The 19,620-nt window shown below is 47.6% G+C and overlaps 1 protein-coding gene across 1 annotated transcript in view; it reads left to right on the top strand.

The window, feature by feature from the left end:
• The first annotated feature begins 18,792 nt into the window (after positions 1–18,792).
• The window catches only part of ROR1 (receptor tyrosine kinase like orphan receptor 1), a 155,687-nt gene continuing 154,859 nt past the window's right edge, over positions 18,793–19,620 (top strand). The window contains exon 1 of the mRNA XM_071749930.1: positions 18,793–19,137. Coding sequence (XP_071606031.1) covers positions 19,038–19,137 — 100 coding nt within the window. The 5' untranslated portion in view covers positions 18,793–19,037. The remainder of the gene's footprint in view (positions 19,138–19,620) is intronic.

Here is a 19,620-nt window from a genome sequence, read left to right as displayed (position 1 = left end):
TGGTTGAATTTGCATAGTAAGATCCTTGGAATAATCAGATTTGCAGGCATTAATGTGCAAAATCTTATCCAAGGGCACAGAGGATGTCACTTCAGAAACAGTTGTAGCTGTTTGACGTTAAAGCCCTGCAGCTGCACCTTCCTGCCCTTTTCTTGGAAGCCATCCCTTTGGAGCTGAGCTGTGTTCCTGCTCCTGGCTCAACTGCCTGATTTGGCTCTGAAGAGGATTGGACTCAGCTCATGTCACTGATTTAGTGCCCCTCATCCATGGAGGTGACACCTTCCAGCAGCAGGGGGGACTCTGGAAAACAACTGCAGGTAAATCCATAACCTCTGCTTTGTTCCCTCCTCCAGGCTGTCGTGGCTTAAGCAGGTACATAAAAGCAGTTGGGTTGATGGCCATGAGTTAAGGTGCCCTTCCCCTTTGGGTTTGCTTCCCTTTGTCACCCAGATCCCTGTGACAGCTGCACTAACTCTCTCACCTTGCCCTGCCTGGGCTCATGCAGCTGAAATTCCCTCCCAGTCCCTGGGCAGGCCTGAAGGACCAGGAATGTGAAACATCCCATGTGAAACATCCACCAGGATGCTGCACTGAGAGTTCTGCTGGCTGAGCTGCTTTGGTGTGGAGTGAATGAAAACCCAAAAAACCTCACAGCCTGCTGCTGCTCATCCTTGGTGGCACAGAGCTCCTGTCCCCAACTGTGCCTGCAGGGATGCACAGACAAATGGTCCTGGGGGAAAGCCACAGCTGTGGTGATTTCACTGCAGCCCTGCCCCACTGTGCTCTGGTTTTGGACCAGCCATGGCTGGGTTGTGGATGGTTTGAGGTCAGCAATGCTGAAGAATTCCAGAAGATAATCTGAATAAAGGCTGTGTTGCCTGAGGAAGTGATGCTTGTTCAAGGATTCCTTCTCACAGTGAAGAATAGCAGCACTGGTGGCATTTGGGTTTTTTCCACTTAAAAAAGAAAAACCAAACCCAAACAGGGTGATCAACTCCAGGTGATCCTGCTCTATCTCAGGGGGTTTGGACCAGATGATCTTCAGATGGCCCCTTCCAACACCTCCCATTCTGTGAACCCACACACGTAGAGATGGACCAGAGTTTCTCCAGTGGGAGAGAGGAGCTTTGGTGGTTGGAATCTTCAGAAATACCAGAAGCTGAAGGTTGGTCTGTGTGTGGAAAGTGCTGAGAGCCCACCAGCTGCCACTGAAATGGGGGTGTGCTGGTGCAGAGCTCTGCCTGTGCTGCTGGGCTCCCCTGGCTCTTGCTCCTGCATCTCTTGCTGCTGTGGGGCTGCTGATTCCTCCTGCTCACAATCTGCAGAGTGGAGGGAAAACCTCCTGGGAGGAAGGGCAGGTGCAGAAGGCAGCAGGCAGGTGCTGGCAAAAGATTCACCCAGAGCAAGTTGTGCCATGGCACTTGATAAAATACAATGAAAGAAATCCAAAATTATCGGGGGGGGAAAAAAAAAAAAGCCTTAAATCAAATCTGGCAAATGGAAGTTAAATACAATCCAGCTTGTATCCCTCACTTATGTCTTCATGGAAGCAAAGGGTACATCAAAGTGGAATTGTGCCATCCAGGCATGTCAACTTCCATCTCTGTCAAAAAAAGACATGTGGCTGGAGCTGGAGGTCAGCAGTGCAACCTGGAGCCTCTCCCTTGCCAGTCTTTGTTTCCAGCTTTTCTCTAGGTGGCAACAACGTCCTCCTCTTGTGCTGTCCCCTGGGTTTCTTCAGCCCAGCTCCTGCCAGAGAAGCATCAGAGACACAGGGACCAAACCCAGCTGCTTTTCACCACCACGGGCAGATCCCTGCTCCTTTCCCTGGACCAGCTCAGGTGGGTGAGCAGGGGCCTCATCAAGCAAATCCCTCCTGTGAGACCTCCTTTCTGATTTTATTTTTGGCCAACATTTTTACTGGCAAATATGGATTTCAATCCTTTAACTGAAGCCCTTGTTCCCTGAGAGCACATAGCACTGGGCTGTGATAGAAACACCTTCTCTTTGATTCTCTTCTTCTATGATTTTTTGCTGCTGCTCTGCAGCACCCAGCCAGCTCCCACTTCTCTTAAAATCTGCAGAGGAGTTTGTAATGGTTTTAATGGAAAAAAAAAAAAAAAAGTGTGGGGTATTTGGGGCTTTAATGAAGGACTCTGTTTCCATCCCCTTGTCAGGCATGGTTAGCATGGATGCTCCTGTGACTTGAGTCAAACGAATGGGTCTGGAAGCAGGAGCTGCCCAGCCAGGAAAGGGCAGATGCAGTCAGCAAGAAAGCTTCCAAATTAATCTGGGGAGTCTCCTTTCTTCTCAGCACTTAAAAGACCAGAGCTAAATCTACTTGACAGCTTCTTCTGTAAGGACACATATGGCATGGAAACATTTGATCTCTCAGTCAGTTCATAACAAGCTCACCAGAGATGTAAATTGGTGATTAGAAAACGTGCTGGGAGACAAAAGAAGAATTTACAGTTGTACCAGAGAGCTTCTCTCAGATTTCCTGATAAAAACAACCCAGAACTGCAAACAGAATACATTTTGCCAGTGGTGTTAGCACCCAAAGAGCTGCTCAGGAAACTGATCTACTTTGGTTTTAGGCTGCTGACCTGAGGAAAGTTGGTGCCTGAGCTGTGTTTGTGTGCCCTGGTCGTGTGCTCTGCTTGGCAGGGTTGGGTCTCGGCGGGTTCCTCACCCCCAGCTGAAAGCACTAAAGCAGAAAGCTGGGATTAGTGAGGGGGAAAAAACAATTTGGCTGCTCTAATTTGCCTTTTAAGCATTGCTTGAACAAGTGACCCCACAGTTTCTGCTTGGCCTCTTTTTAAAAGCAGGTCAGTCCTGAGTTGCTTCTACTGGAACCAAGGGCGCTTTTCAGTCAAACTCTGTGTGTCACAAACTGCTCTCTTGCCTGTGATGGTGGATGATGGCAGCACTTGTACCTCTTCTGGGGCTCCTGGATCTTCTGAACGAGGTGGAAACCATCCTGCACTTGCAGGGCTTTATTTCAGCTGCAGTTCCTCCAACTTTTCCTTTCCACTGCACCTCCAAGCCAAGCCCAAACTCTTCCCCCTTCTCCATCCTGTGATAATTTCTGCCTGTGCAGGGTTCAGGTAGTCATCATTTCAGAGGTCTGGAGTACCTGCCATATGAAAAGAGTCCAGAGAAAACTGGGATTGTTCAGCCTTGAGAAGAGAAGGCTTAGGGGAGACCTTATTACCATGTTCCTGTGCTTAAAGGGGGCTACAAAGCAGCTGCAGAGTCCCTGTTGACAAGGAGTCCCATGGACAAGACAAGGGGCAATGGGCACAAGTTGCTCCTGGGGAGATTTGGATTGAACACGAGGAAAATTTTCCTCCTGAGGACAGTCAGACCTTGGAATGGTCTCCAGAGGAAGTAGTGGATTCCCCCACTTTGGAAAGTTTGAAGTCTGAGCTCGACGGGTGCTGAGACATCTCACATCAATAATAATATGAGAAGGGTTGGACCAGATGATCCTTGAGGCCCCTTCCAACCTGACATTCTAGGATTTAATTATAATTTTCTCAGGAAACTCCCTTTTTCCTCTGGACTGTATGGAAGTGGGCTAACCAAGGCAAGAGCAGGGACAGGCAGGCAGGGCAGGCAGCACTTCCCAGGCTACTTTTACCAAAGATGTGGTGGTGGAGGGGAGGTTTGCAGAGGCTCAGCCCCTGGGTGCTGCTGGGTATTTGCATGAAAAATGACTCCTGCTCTTTGCTTCTCTTCAGACTGAAGCTGTAGACTCCTTGTCCCCAGAGGAGCCCAATTAGATCCAGATGTCTCACTGCTCCTACGAGTTTTCATCTTTTACCCCCAGTTTACGTAATGCAATATCTGATTTCTCTGTGCAGTTTCCATGGCACAAAAATGAAAATCCATCACCAGAGCTCACAGACACGACCAAGCACAGCCCTACATGGAGGAAAAATCAGCCCAGCCACCCAACTGCCTCTCAGTGATTCCATGTCCCAGTCTGGTGGGTCTTGCAGAGGTCCTATTGCCAAAAAGAAGCAGCAGTACAGGGGGTGAGGGCTTTAGTAGCTGGTGGCAGTGAGCACAGACCCCTGAGAACCTTTGTGCTAGAGGCAGAAAAGCTCTGAATTCCTGTTTTTTTCTGTGATCTGCTCATGCTCCACCCATGGAAGAAGGGCTGATCCTCTCTAGATGGCAGCATTGGGAAAGAGTCTTGGGGCAGCCTCCAATGGACCTTGCTACCCCTCACTTCTGTGTGATTTCATCTCTAACCCAGGTGTTAATTCACAATCCCAAATCACTGCTTATTTCAAGTCTTTTAGTGAGTCCAGAGTCTTCCAAGCTGCTCCCTAAACTTGGTGTCCCCAGCCTCAGTATTGCCATGAAGCTGAAACCCAGCCTGGCAAAGCAGAGATCACTTTGAAGACTGGTTAAAACAATTCAGAAAAACTCTGCCCAGTGCTGGCTTTTGTGGGGAGTGTTTCCATGGGATAAACCCAATGTCTGATCCCCAGATCTTCAGCAGACTTTGGGGCAATGTTTCCAATCAGCAGTGGAAAAAAAATAAATCTGTTCCCTCAGGTTTGCTGTGAAGTGCCCCTGTTCCTCAGCAGTTCCCATCACATCACTGCCAGCTTTGCCCTGACTCAGGAGAAGAAAGTGGCTGCAAATGAAATGAGCCAATTATCAACTCAAAGAAAGGATTTTCCTTTTTTTTTATTCCCCCCTCAATATTTTCACCTCCTCTCCAGACTTGTGGGACCACCAGCACATCCTGGTGTCTCTGCACTGGCTCTGCAATCAGAACACCTTCTCATCCCTTCCTTTAGTATTCCCTTGTTCTCTTCATCTTTGGGAGACTCCTGGAAGCTCCCAAAAACCTTGAGCTGGGTGCAGTGAGAAGCAGGAGCAGGGTTGGGGGAGCATGGGAAGAACATGATGGGATCAGAGGCTGGCACTGGGCTGGTGGTGGGGTGGAAGGAGACTGGAAGGTATAAAAGCTTCAGAACAGTGATGGATTTGGGTTTCCTGCCTTTGTTTTCCCAGGCTGGGATTACAAACCAGCAGTAATGGAGATAACAGCCCCATTCCCCCATTAGGGGAAATGGCTTTCTGTGCCAGCACAGAACCTGCTGCTCACAGAACCCCCCCTGAAATTCTGGAAACTGCTTTTCCTCAGTGGCTGAGCACTCAGATATACTCATGTAGAGCTTGATTACAGGCAACAAATTACATTTTAATTAGAAAGAGGAATCTTTAGCAAGGAACAACAGTCCAAATCTGAAATCCCTTGGCTTGTGTGACAGCATGTGAGAGAAGCCAAAGCCACAGCCATTCAGATGGATTTGTACAGCATCTGAAGTTGTTATTAAATATCCATCTTCCCATTTCCAATGGCACAGGCTGCAGTTTGCATCAAATTGGTAAAGGAACCTCCACACAACAGCCTTCTGCTTGCAGGGAAGGAGCACTGGTAACATCTCCTGCTGTCCCACCACCTCCTGGACACAGCAGCAAAACTACAGCAAGGCCAAAGCTGCCAAAGAAATCCTGTCCATAGCACATTTAATTTGCCATAATTTGGACATTTCATTCCATCCCTAGAAGTATCAGGGATGGGATACACCTTAGAGGTGTTTGGCTTTATTTCAGGGTCATTCCTCCCCTCTTTCAGGTCTCGGTGAAAAGGAAGGTATTAAAAAAAAGAAAAAAAAAAAATAAGAGAAAAAAAAAAGAAAAAAAAAAGGCAAGGGAATAAAAAAAGGGGAAATAAACAGGCAAAGAAAGTCCTGTGTCCCAGCAAGTGAGTGTGTGAAGCTTTGAATCATTTGACTCTGTGTTTATCCACTGCTCCTGGGAGACAGGGGGGAGCTGGAGGGAAGTGGAGGAGTTTAGGAAGTTCACAAGCCGAGTTCTTGTGTTGTTTCTGGCACAAATTTCCCAGGCATGTGTGTCCCTTCACGATGCTGCTGACCTCCCATGGTGAGGCTGGGAGACCTTCAGCCATGCTGAGCATTGAAGGATGGCTCCAGCAGCAGCTCCTGTCAGCACTGAGGCTGGGGCTGCTGGTAGGAGCCAGGAACAAGGTGGGGCAGGGTCTGGAGATGCAGAATAGGGGTGATAAATGCAGCTTAAAGTGCTGGAGACAGCTGCTATGGAAATGAGAAACAGCTTCATCTCTGAAGGGTGCTGGGAGGTGGTTTGCTGAGGAGAAGACAAAGCCCTGCCCTGGTTAGAGCATCCCTTGGGTGGGGATGCACTGAAAAGAGGGAGCAGCACGTGGAGCTTTGTGTTCTCCTCTGGGGTCACCAACCTGCAAAGATCCTGCCCAAGAGAGAGGTTTTTCTGAGCTGGAGATATGTTTCAAGGCAGCCATGTCTCTAAGGATAGATGGGATGTTCCCTGGAGGAACTGAAGAGCTGTGTGGATGTGACACTGAGGGACATGGTTTAGTGGTGGCCTTGACAGTGTTGGGTTGGTGCTTGGACTCAACCTTAAAGGTCTTTTCCAACCAAAAGGCTTCTATAAGCATTTTGCTGCTCAGGTCACTGGTGTTGCTCCCTCCTGGTTCTGCTGCAGCCTGGTTTGGGTTGCAGCCTTGTCCAGAAAAAGAAGGAGAGAAAAAGTTTTCTCTTTTTCCCTTCTCACCATGCAGAACTGCATGAAACAGGAGCCAGAGACTCTGCTCTGTCCCGTGTAGCCCAAAGATAAAAGCATTAAAATAACTCTGTAATTAGAGTCAGCCTCAAAGAAGAAATTTTATGATGGCAGTAATCAGATGCTCAGCTCTTACAACCCGTGGCATGAAATGAAAGAATGGGATTTGAAAAAGAAAAGAAAATAAAACAAACAATCCCAGGGCTTTATTTGGCTCAGCAACATGTTAGAGGTGTTTCTCCCTTATAAGAAATTTTAATTGAGTCCATCCACTATGATGACAAAGAAGAAAAAAAAAAAAAAAGGGGTTTTTAAAATAAGTGTTATTTTATATAGCTTCCTGGGTGCTTATTAGATGCTAAAATGGATACAACCCAGTTAGGTGCTTTGTCAGGAGCACAGGAGCTCCTGCCAGTTTTGGGAGGCCAGTGTCCCCCATGCTTGCTGGTTTTTGGCTTTGAGTAGTGTCCTCCTGATAAAATTGTTGCTTTTGTGGAAGTTTAAGGCCTAGGTGATATGGGAAGTAGAAAACTTGTGAAGTTTAGACCCCTTCAGGACAGATTTCCCAGGGCAGGAGGGCAGCATGCAGCCTGGGTGGTTTATCCAACTAGCCAGGCTTATTAAAAATTAAAAACATTCTGTTAAACATTCTCAAAACATTCTGGATTTCAGTGTTCAAACTCCAACCCTCTTCCCAGAGATTCCTGCAATCAAAGGAAATTTTTTGCCCAACTTGAACTTCTTGATGGGCAAAGCCTGGTGAGCTGCCTGCACACTGCTGGGGGGAATCTCCCAGCCTGGCTTCCTAAAGAGCTCACCCCACCTCTGTGGGTCTCTTCAGGAATAGCTGTTGTCATACTTTAAGTTGTAGAGCTCATCAAGAGGTTTTTAAAGGTTTTAAAATGTTTTTTAAAATGTTTTTAAATGCTGTTGGTTCAATGCTGCAGATTGGCAGAGAGAGAGAAAGCCTGGTGGGACCAGAGGGAAAATGAGGGCTGGGAGCTCAGCACTTCCCAGACATCAGGGAATCCATGCAGGGCTCTACACCCAAAATGTTCCATGAGGGACTCAGTAGCATCATCCTTCCTGCCAGTGAAACCACTTTGATCAAAAGAAAGGAGTGAGGTTCTTTTCCATGGGCTTCTGCTGGTGGCCTTTGGGGTCTGGCTCGTGGCAGAGCTCTGGTTCATCCTCTCTCTGGCCACAGACATAATGTCAAGTTGCTTTTCCATGATCCCAGACCTCCAGACTCTGGAATTTGGTGCTCACATGTGTGAAAAGGGATGCAGCAATTCTTGAGTAGATTGGAGTCAGGATGAATGCTGGGGGGAGATTTTTGAGGTGACCTGAAGGGCACAAAACTACTGGGTATCCTTTCTTGTGCTGTTTGTGTCTTGACTGAAAAAAAATTCTGATGTTGCTCATTAGCATCATGACACAGAAAGAAACAGCAGAAAATGGCCAGGGCTGCCTTGGCAGAGGGAATGAGATGCTGCAGAGAATTATTTCCTTCATCAAATTGGTTGGATTAGAGAAAACCAGGGAAATTTTTGAAACAACCAAAAAAAAAAAAAAAAAAACCCAACACCCATTCTTCCTGCTTCTGTATTGTCAGTATAAGCCATCCTTGGGTTTATGTGTTTCATTTTGATTGAGCAAATGTTTAATATAAATTGAAGCAATTTATTTTTTTACTGTCTTGCCAAGCAAAATGGCAAGCAAAAAAATGTCCAGGGCTGTTAATTAGTATCTTGCTATCAGTAGCAGGTGGGACAGTAGAGCTTCTGGCAGCATTTCAAGCATTTACTGGTGGTATCATTTCTGGCAGCACCAGTGATGTGAGATGTGAGACATTTTATTTTTCTGCTTTCACAAAAAAAAAAAAAAAAGAAAATAAGAAAGAAAGAAAAAAAAAAGAGATGGAATAGACCCACCTAAATTAAACAGCAGCAAAACCTAAAGTAGACATTAGTGGTTTCAAATACCCAGGGTGTACTGCTAAGCTCTCTATCACAGAGGGAATCAAAGTCAGTTTTTAAGCAGCTATTGTATGTTCTACTTTGAGCTGATTATTGTAAATGTCTTATAAAAAGCAGCTGAGCTGCATTTTTCAATTTTATTTCCAGGCCTTGAAAACCCACTAAGTAGCTGAATGCCCCCGTGCCTGTGTGTTCAACTTGTTGTGCAGCTCCTGTATAAATAATGCTGCTAATTTCTTCTGCCATTACCAAGTGGGCTGATGCTCAGCAGCAGAGCCACTGGCTGTTTCATAGGGATTGATTTTTAGATCCAGGGAAGTGCTGCAGATTCCTCTCACTGGGCACTAAATCCTGCAAATGGTTTTGGAGCTCAGTGTTTGCACACTGCATCTTTCTTCCAGCTTAACTTTTGGAGTTTCTTCTTTGATTTTTTTTTTTTTTTCCACTTCTTTGCTTCCAGCTTTCCCTCCTCTTCAGTCTTCACAGTTTTCCAATTTGCCATCATGACTTCCCCCCTCCACTTCCCAATTTCTTTTCTCTTTTATGGTGCTGTGTGGGAACACAAGGCATCAAGCTCAGTGTTTAACTCCAACACCTGCAAACCCCCCTCTGGTCTGTCCTTTCAGCATTGACTCAAATCCCCTCTGTGGAGCTCCAGCAGTGGTGTCTGAGGAATAACAGTACTACCAGGTGAGTCTGCAGGTCCTCTTAACAGTGAGTCTTGTTATGTGACCCAGCTCCCTGAAAAAAAATATGTAAAAATATAGGAAATGTCTCTCGAAAGCAAGTTGTCTTTATTTGAAGACTGTTCCTTTTTTCCCTTAATGATGGTTAGCATTATTTTAAATCTCTGAAGGGAGACCCTGAGTGATGGCCAAACACAGAAGGCACTGAGGGAGATGCCAAAGCCCCAGAGGATGTACTGGTGGCAGGAGAAGATGACAAGGGAGGCGTAGGCTGCGTTTGGAGAGAATTTTCTTAACAGGAAGAGCCTTTGGTAAGCATTATCTGATGGAATTTGTGATGGAACACTCTGGAAAACACCTCTGATTTTTATGCATTTAAAGCTCTGTAGATTTTTCAGTTTAATTGACTCCATAGAAACGAATCCAAACGTAAAGAATGTTTTAATCAACATCTTTTAGCATAAATGACACACTCGAAACATTGCAAAATGGTGAGTATTCAGTTACATCCCAGGGTCCCGTCGCTTTTATCCCACATACAATGAAATCTATGAGTCCTGCAGCAGCCTGAGAGGTAAAGGTTAAATTATGGATATGTATTCAGCATTTTAAAAGGCTAAGAAGCTGTCAAGCTCTGTAGTCTCTTCTGCATGAAAGGCTTGTCAGCACGTGTTGCTGAGATCGGTGGGAGATCTGCACTGGCAACCCAGAGGAGACAAGCAGACATGTCATGAGCTGAAAGGATAAAGAAGAATAGAACTAGTAGTGGTCTATAAACCCACTATAACTCGTGTTTGTTCCTTTGGCATTGTGCTGCCACTCCAAAACAGAGGCCAACTGTTAACAGAGGGGAAGCCAACTTCATCTTTTGCAGGCTGACAAATGGTCATGTAAGTTACCAAATAACCCGAGACCTCGGGATTAAACTTCTCCGATTGTTTTCACATGATGCAACTTTAAATCTCTCTTTTGAACAGTATTAAATTTCCTTTCATTCCCATAAACTTCAGAAAAAGTTGACTGCTCTCACATTTCAGACTGTGACCCAGCTAACTTGCACTTTTCCCCTCTGCTAGTCTGGAGAAGGGAATAATGAAATTCAGACAACAGTGACCAAATGTTGCTCCGTAGAACTTTCCTTTTACAAAACAGATGAATACTCCTGGGCTCCAAAACACTGCAGGGAACAAAACTTTCAAACCTTATGGAAATAAAATAGTAAGCCTACGCGGTGACTTCATCTCCTTTATCAGATCAGAGACATTTTCACTGGAATTGAAAGGGATTTTAAAAAAAAAAAAAAAAGCCAAAGAATTAAAAAATCCCACTGAAGCCGTTATTGAAATACTGCTCTATTTAAAAACCCCACACCCGTGTGAGTGAAAGCTAAATTTCACAGAGCTACAGAGGAGAAAAAACCCCTCCCTCATCCTCATAATTTCCACAATTCTTGCTGCAGATAGAGGTGTGCTTTTATAAGAGCCAGGAAAATCAATATTTTAGCTTTTGTGTGTGCGACTCAACAGGCGATAAGCAAATGCATTGTGTGCTCTGATTTGGGGACAAAGGGCTATAGAAAATGACCAGAGACAGGCTGTGGGGAGGAGGTTCAGCCTCTGGAATTTCTCCCTGGAGGTGCTGAGCACTCTTGGATCTCACAGAAACCCGACCAAGTCAGTCCACTCAGCATCTTGCCAGATGAGGCCCTGTATTTATCCAAGGAGAAATACCCACTGTGCTGCAGAGCTGCTGCTGGTGGGAGTGGGATTGCATTCACTTAAGCCCATTGCAAATTCAGCCACCAGAGTCAAAATAAAAGGAGCCAAAATATATAAATCCAGCAGACGAGGTTTATGGGGGAGCTAAACCAAACATTCACCATCAAGATTTAGTGCAGCCAAACTGTTAGAACTAACTGGGGTACCTTACATCACTTTGTGTCCTTGGGGCACAGTCTCCAGTTTAGTGGCGTGCTAAACTCATGCTGTTATCAATAAAAGTTTTACATGCAAAATGAGTGGAAAATACAAGATGTTAGATAGAACGATGCAAGTCTATAAAGCTGATACCTAAAACCTGCTATCAGGGCCTTGCCAACCCCCTGCTAACTTCCATGCAAATTCCACCAATGGATCTCTGGTTCAGTTTGCCTTAATTGCGAGTCTGAAAGGTGGATTGAAACGTTGCTGGAAGAAAAACCTGTTTGAGATGCCAAATCCCTAACAAAATCCCTGTGTAGGCTTGCAAGTAAATAAATTGTAAAGGCCTATGTACAGCCCTCCTCAGTAACCTGTCAAACCACACATTCTGGGAGCTATTTTTCTCCTGCAAAAATTGTCACAGCCTTCTTCCTCTAATGACCAAAGTATTTTACTGCTTTATATGCCTGGCAACAATGATGAGATTGTTCAGGAAGGTGGTGAAATCACCCTGGGTCATGCTGATGGCTGGCAGGACTACTTCCTACAACTTGGTCTGGGGCTACCTGCAAGTGGTGGGAAGTCAGTTGTTGGGTGTGATCTCAGTTGTTTTCCAAACCATTGCCCTAATCATCTCTTCTCTGAGTCAGATTTTTGAGGACTGGGTTAATTGATTCCTTTTAGAAAATGCAAAACAAGCTCCACAAGAGGAATCGGGGCCCCTTTGAAGTGAAGGAAGAGTTTCACCTGAAATTACCTGAGATATTTTGCAAAAATACAACCTGGTCGTGCCCAAACTAAGCTCTAAATCCATTGCCTTCTTTCCAAGAGTCACTTCTGGGACTAATGAGAAAGTCAGATGTAAAACAATTACAATTCTTTCCTCCCAAAGGATAACTACAAAGTTCAGCATCTGAAATGGAAATAATCAGCCCCTGTGACTATTTGGAAGCCACACTCTGACACACTTCTCCTGTTCCTGCTCTCTACCATCCTGGTTGTTAAATTAATGCTTTGAAAGTATCCAGCACAATGGAAATTAAGCTTAATGAACCTGCTGGGGTGCCAGCACACAGTCAGAAAAATAAAGTAATAACAACAAAACTAATGCAGAATAAGCATGCCAGTATTTGCATGTTAGTAGTTGCTGGTGCTCCTGTCCCATTCCATCACCCTCATTTTTCCAGAAGGGTAACACTACGTGGTCCTGAGCTATGGAATTCAAGGATACAAAGAACAGAGTCCTTCTGCCATGTATATATAAAATTCCAGTGTAATACACATATGAAAGGGAGAGGATTGTGGTCTGTTTCAAGGGGTTTCCTTTTATCTTTTCCACAGCCTCCTGCCAATTTTCAAAATGCTCCCAGATCACAAACTGAAGTAGATTATCTGCACAAGGTTGCACTGCACCTCCTGGTACTCCCTCCCTCATTCTCAAGGGCTACAATCTGTCCTCTGCCCCCTGATGCTGCTTTTTTCTTTAGCCAGTCCTTTGCTTTCCTTTTCAGGCACAGAAAAACCAAAAATTCAGCCTGAGAAGGAGACTGAGCTGACTGCAAAGCTGGCACAATACTCCTAGACCTAACCCACTGCCTCCAAAATACAAAACAATGTACAAAAAAATGAGGGGACAAACCTGGAGCTTGGGCAGGGAAAGAAATGTCCAGAAACCTCCTGACAAGGACCAGTGCTGGGTTTAACTCTGAAGTAAAGCAATGAGTCAAGTGCCATCTGGGATCTCCTTTGGTCTCACTCCTGGAAACACAAATCCTGAAAACAGTCTTAATTGCTTAAGAGTGCTCTGTCAGGATCACCAGGTTTATTTTCTCAGGAAATTATGAACAAAAAGCAAAGTTTTTGATACAGGACCATATAAAGTAAAATTTTTCACATGCCTGCTGGCCAATATTTGTATTTCTTAAACTCTCTGCAATGGACTTTTACAAAAAGCCTAACTTGCTGGAAAAAAATTGCTTAGCAAGGCACAAGTTGTTTTTGGTTGATTTTTTTCAGAGAATTCAGAAGATCTACATTAATAGCTTCTACTCATTTTAAAGAAGCTCCTGAAAACTCAGCTAGAAAACGAAGCATTTATCAAGTGAGGCAGCATCTTCACATATGGAAGTCAGAATATTCTAAAGAACTGAGAGGGTAAGAAAAGATGTTTGTGGGTCTCTGGTCTTCAAAAAGCAGCAGTAGTTGTTGTTCTCCTCATTCCATCCCAGCATTTAAAAACCAGGAGTGAAATGGGATTTACACGTGGTCTTTCCACAGGGCAGAGTTTGTAGGAATCCATGGGCCTTATCTCCAGGTTCCACTCTGGAAGCCTTAACACATTGGAATAATTCAAGTTCAATTTCAAATGGGCAAAGGATGATTGATTTGGCCTCAAATGGCTGAAACAGAAAAAATCTGGGATAGATTAATAGGAGTATTAGTGAAAGATGGAAAGGAAAACAAGGATCCCTTTATAATGTGACATGATACTTAAGAACACACATTGTCAGGAACTACAAATGTGTAATGTTTCTCTTTTATTTTGCTGTACTTCTGACACTATTCTCTTACAATATTTTGCTTATCATCCTCTTGTGAGGTTTATTGTACTTACAAATCATTCCCAGACAGTCAGCTTCTTTGCTATCTTTTCATTAAAAAAAAAAAAAAAAAAGGAATAAAAAAAGTTTTGTGTGTAATACATTTTCCCTGCAGGAACTCATTCCACAGAGATATTGACTACAAGCCTTTCCTTGTTTTAAAAAATGTAGACATGCATCAAACAGCCAATTCTTCTCCTTGGAGTCACCTTGAAGCTTTATCTGGGGGTTACATCTCTGAAGCATCCTGCAGGAGAAACTCTCTGTGATTTGTCCTCCCAAGCCAGTGCTTATCCTTCCCCTGCCTACTTTTTGCCATCAGATCATTAAAAATCCTCTGTGCTATTCATTTTCTGGTGCTCAGGGCTGCGTCCACTCTGGTTCCTTTGTTTCATATATTTTGAGTTTCTTCCACTGTGGTATGACAGACTGCAGCATGTTCAAGGAGGGAGAAGATTTGTATTGATTTAAAAACACTGCAGATTGAGAGCAGATGTACCACGTTGTCCCAGAAGATATATTTTAACTTTCATTTCTGTGCTGTGCTGAAGAGTCTTCAAGCCAGAATGTGATTTATATTTGCTAATTGCATGGGCTTTGGTAGATCTGCAGCTAAAAATAAGTGGTTTGGTTTTTAATTAGAGAGGATTTATCCCTTCACACTGCCTCTATCCAACACTTGGAAGCTAACTGAAGACTTGGGGAAATCCACGTTTGGTTTCTCCATCTGCCAGAGGCTTTTTTTGGCCCCTCAGGCACCTTCCGTGGGTTGTCCCTGCACCCAGCCCAGAGGGATCTGGACCTCAGGGACACTTTGCTTCACTACACAACCAACAGAGACATTAAGGAAACAAATTTATGTTCCAACTAAACAACTCAAAGGGCAGATGGCTGCCAGAAGCAATGGTTCCACTGCTCCTACCCCACCCCTGAACAAGGGGCTCCCTCGGCTTTGCTGGATTGAGCACCCCAGAAGTTGTGGGGTCAGGATTGCTCCTCTCTCATCAGAGAGGCAATTTGCCCCAGAGCCAGGTGGCTGGACTTGCCCTGATGAACATGCAGGGAACAAAAGAGATTAATTTGATTGCACTCAGCTTGCAGTGGGATCAGCTGGGAAGTCATTTCCAATGTCACCTTTGAGGGGCAGGGCAGGCAGGTTTGGGGCTGCAGAAATCCTCTCCCAGCTGGCTGGCCTGACCTTCTCCCTGCTGGGTTACCTCTCATTTTCCTGGCTCTAGATGATAAGTGTTAAAACCTGAGGGCAATCACAGCTCTTAATGACTGACAAGCTTCACCTGGGGCCTCTCACCCTTTTCCAGGGGCTCTATTTAAGCTCAGCCCTGGGCTCATTATCTCTTTATTTCTCCCTGGGCTCTGTTGGAGGACTGAGGTTCTGTGACTCCAATGTTCTTGGGCCTGGTTATGGATTCTGCTGGGCTGAAGCCTGACCTCTGGGTTGACTTCTCTGCTTGATCCCAGACCTGCCTCACCACCATAAACCTACCTGCTGATCTGGAGTCTTGGTTGGACCTTAGGGCTGCCTTGTTCCTCTTGCTCAGGGACAGTGGAACAGGTTCTGGTGAGTTCCCTCTCACCCGAAGACTGAAGAACAAAAAAAGAGGTGGTTCAAGGCCTGTACTCTGAAGGTAACTATCAGTTTTTTCTCTTGAACCATCTTAATTTCTGGTTCTCTGAGTCAGAAGCAATGTGCAGGAGTGGGAAGTGATGTAGGGGAAGCCATTGGTGGGTGTCCTTGCAGTCCTTGGTTTGAATTTCTGTGGCTGCTCTGGGGGATTTGGCTTTGGGGTTGGTTTGGGCTCATCCAGGTCCTGGGTGGCTGTGCAAGTGCTAGAGCTGGCACCAAAAATATATCAGGGATGAGGGATTGGGAAAGGTGGGAGCATGGCTGCCTTCAGCCAGCTGTGAAACTGCATCCTAAGGCACACCAGAGCACGGTGGCAAAAAGTCCTGTACCTCAAACAAGGAGCTGCTTCATCTAATGCTGCAGAAACTCAAACCTATTGTGCTGCAAACAGAAGCACCCATGTGCCAGCATCCATGTGTCACCCCTGGATCCTATCCCAGCTCTGGCAGTATCAATCTTGGCTTATCTCTTCTGTTTAATCCATGTTTGTTTGCTGGTCAGTTTTCCCTAGGAAATAATCTCTTATCGTTGTCCTTGGTTTGAGGAGGAATGTGTGCATGCTTGTGTCTATGAGAAGGTGGTTCCAGGCCTCAATCTCCTTCCCTAACAGGCAGCCAGATGCTTATCTGGGCTTGTTCCTTCTCTTGAAACTCTGAGTGTCTGACAAGAAATACAAGATTCATGTGGCAGAAAGCAAGCCTGAGAGGGGTGGGATCTGATCTAGCAGGAAGTGAGGAGGAAATTCCTTTAATCTTGTCCTTGTTTCCACTCCACTTATGAACTTTTTATTAAGCAGTTGCTGATGTTTGAAGTCTTAAACTTAACCTAAGCATCCTAAGAATGTGATTAATTCTCCTGAGTGGGAAGTAGCTATCAGGCAGCTTTGGCAGTGTCCTTCAGCTTCTGCAGAACCCTGCTACCCCCTGGCAAATCTGCTTGCCTGCAGATAGAGCTGGGGTGTAATGTGTTGGGGGAAAATTCAGCCCTCCTGCCCCACAAAGCTCAGCTTCATTTTGTCAGCAGGGAGAGGAAAAAGCAGGTTTGGGGGCTGGTTGTGGGCACCATGTCATGGGCTGATGGAGCCTTCGTAGTGATCTTGGGCAGTAGATACACCTGACTCCTTTTCAGGTAGGTTGGTGCTTTTTGGGTTTTTTTAGATAAAAAAGTGAAACTAGGAGAAATCAATATGTTAAATGTTGATTGGGTTAGATACTAGGAAAAAATTCTTTACAGAGAGGGTGATGAGGTATTGGAATGGGCTGCCCAGGGAGGGGATGGATTCTCCATCCCTGGAGGTTTTTAAGAAGTGATTGGATGTGGCACTGAGTGCCATGGGCTGGGAACCACGGAGGATCAAGGGTTGGACTTCATGATTTCAGAGGTCCTTTCCAACCCAAATGATTCTGTGTTATTTCCTTAAGGCAGAGGGGGCTAAAAACCAGTTCCTAAGATGCAAAGTGGACTTCTGAAGTCCTGAGTTGCAGGAAAGAGGAGAGATCCAGGAAACTGTAAATGTTACAGATTGGAAGCTCTTGACTAGTAACCCACAGCTGCACACTGCTGGCTCTGTTTCTTTGTTCTGTTTCAACAGAAATGGTCTAAAAAGTAGAACACTGCTCAGGGAGCTCAGTGGGATAAACTTTAAGTTAATGTAGAACTGAGGAGGGACTGTGCCTGGGGTGTGAGGGACCAGAAGGTGGTTGGCATGGGTTGGGTACCTCCATCATCTTCCTCTCCATTGCTGTAGGCCCCTGGGGAGGCTTTGGTGTGGGGGGCAGGTGTGGGTTGCCCTGTTCTTGAGCATCAAGACACCCAAAGGTGGTGATTTCACCACCTTTCTGCTGCTGTCCTTAACTTTGTGGCTGGGGATGTTCCTCAGCAAAGTTTGCTGAGAAAGGTGCTCTGGCCTTCCTAAGTGAGAGGAGGGAAGATGGGGAAGAGACCTGAGAAGCTTAGAGGTCTGGAGGAGAGGTCAGGTTGGAGATGTGAGATGATTAAATCTTCTGAGTAGAGCCTGAAGGAGGAGCTAGGGCTGTTCAGGCTGGAGAAGAGGAGGTTGAGGGGAGACATTATTGCCCTCAGCAAATACCTTGAGAGGAGGTTGTGGTGAGGAGGTTGTGGTGATGAGGCTGTTGGCCTCCCTAGGTCAGAACAAGAGGAATTGGGTTCACGTTGTGCGCAGGGGAGGTTCAGATTAGGTACTAAGAAAAACTCCTTCACTGAGAGCAGTGAAGTGCAGGATGGGGCTGCCTGGGGAGGTGCTGGTCACCATCCCTGGGGGGTTAAAAAAAAACCCTAACCAACTCTTGTAGGTGTGCTCCAGGGAATGATTTACTGGTCAAGGTGGTGTAGGACTGATGGGTGAACCTCTTGAAGGTTCTTTCCCACTGTGGCGAGTCCACGAATGGCGGCACCAAGCAGCAAAACTGGAGTGGGGGGTTCCCTTCGGGTGCAAGAACCCTGGAGGAAAAGCCACGTGGGGAAGGGATGGCAACCCCAAGGCTGGTGCCTTCCCAAATCCCGGGGAAGCGGGGGCACGGTGAGGGAAAGGGGAGAGGGTGGAAGAGGGAAGTGGGTGAGTGGTGAGGGAAAGGGCAGTGGGTGGGTGTTAGGGAAAAGGGCACGGGGTGGACGAGGGCACGGGGTGGACGAGGGCACGGGGTGGACGAGGGCACGGGGTGGACGAGGGCACGGGGTGGACGAGGGCACGGGGTGGACGAGGGCACGGGGTGGACGAGGGCACGGGGTGGACGAGGGCACGGGGTGGACGAGGGCACGGGGTGGACGAGGGCACGGGGTGGACGAGGGCACGGGGTGGACGAGGGCACGGGGTGGACGAGGGCACGGGGTGGACGAGGGCACGGGGTGGACGAGGGCACGGGGTGGACGAGGGCACGGGGTGGACGAGGGCACGGGGTGGACGAGGGCACGGGGTGGACGAGGGCACGGGGTGGACGAGGGCACGGGGTGGACGAGGGCACGGGGTGGACGAGGGCACGGGGTGGACGAGGGCACGGGGTGGACGAGGGCACGGGGTGGACGAGGGCACGGGGTGGACGAGGGCACGGGGTGGACGAGGGCACCGCGTGGCCGGACGGTGAGGGAAAGGGAAGCGGGTGGAAAAGGTCAGGGGGTGTTCGGTGAAGGAGGCCCCGCAGTGCCGGGGGCACTGCCCCGCAGGCAGGTGAGCGGGGAAGGTGGGGGTACGGAAAATGGCGCCGTTGTGGGTGAGGGCCGCGGCGAGGCGGGGTTGGGGCGGGCAGCAGAGGGCGCTGCGGGGCCGGGGCCGCGGTGAGAGCCGAGCGGGCGGAAAGTGACAACCGAGGGGGCCGAGGCGGCGGCCGCCGCGCTCCCTTCCCCGCCCGCCAGCAGAGCGCAGCCCCGAGGGCGCGGCGTGGGACGGGTCGGCGAGGCGGGAGGAGAGAAGAGAGGAGGAGGAGGAGGAGGGAGAAGAAGGAGGAGGAGAAGCAGCAGCGAGGCGGCCCCGCGGGTGGTGCGCGGGCCGTCCCCGGGACGCCGGGGCTGCGCGGTGGATGTGGGAGTAGCGCGGCGGCGGTTCAGGAATGCAGCAGCCGTGCGGCGGGGACGGGAGGTTCCTGCTGCTCCCGCTGCTCCTGTTGCTGCGGGCGGGCAGCCGGGCGGAGCTGGGAGACTCCACGCAAGGTAGGGTTGTGCGGGATCCGAGCTGCCTCACGGGTTTTGTCCGGGAGTGATACCGAGGATTGGGAGGGGTTCGGTAATGTCGGGACCGGCACCAAGCCCGCTGGCCGGAGGTCCGGGGTGGCGGAACCGGCCCAGAGGGTGCCCGGTCCCGGCTGTGGGGATGGCGGTGCTGGGCCCCGAGGGGGCTGCGTGGCCCCTCCGAGAGCCCGGAGGCTCCAACACCCCCCCCACCCCCCCTCCCCGAACCCTTCATCTTAACGAACTCCGAGTTTTATACTCGATCTGTGTTTAATTGCTTCGTAAAAAGCCTTTCCAAGTGTTTGGCCGAGTTATTAGCTAAGTGTAACCATTCCCAGGCAATCCCGCTTTTGATACGTGATTTATGGTTCCCGGGGTGATGTTGTCAATGATGATTTGTCCTTTAGCTCCCAGCTTTGGGGGATGTTTTGCCTTTGCAGCCTTCCGAGAAGGTTTTGTTAATCT

The sequence above is a fragment of the Heliangelus exortis genome, chromosome 8, assembly GCF_036169615.1.
Source record: "Heliangelus exortis chromosome 8, bHelExo1.hap1, whole genome shotgun sequence".
Classification (NCBI taxonomy): Eukaryota; Metazoa; Chordata; class Aves; order Apodiformes; family Trochilidae; genus Heliangelus; species Heliangelus exortis.
The sequence above is the reverse complement of the archived record's forward strand: the minus strand, read 5'-3'. Positions and strand labels throughout refer to the sequence as shown.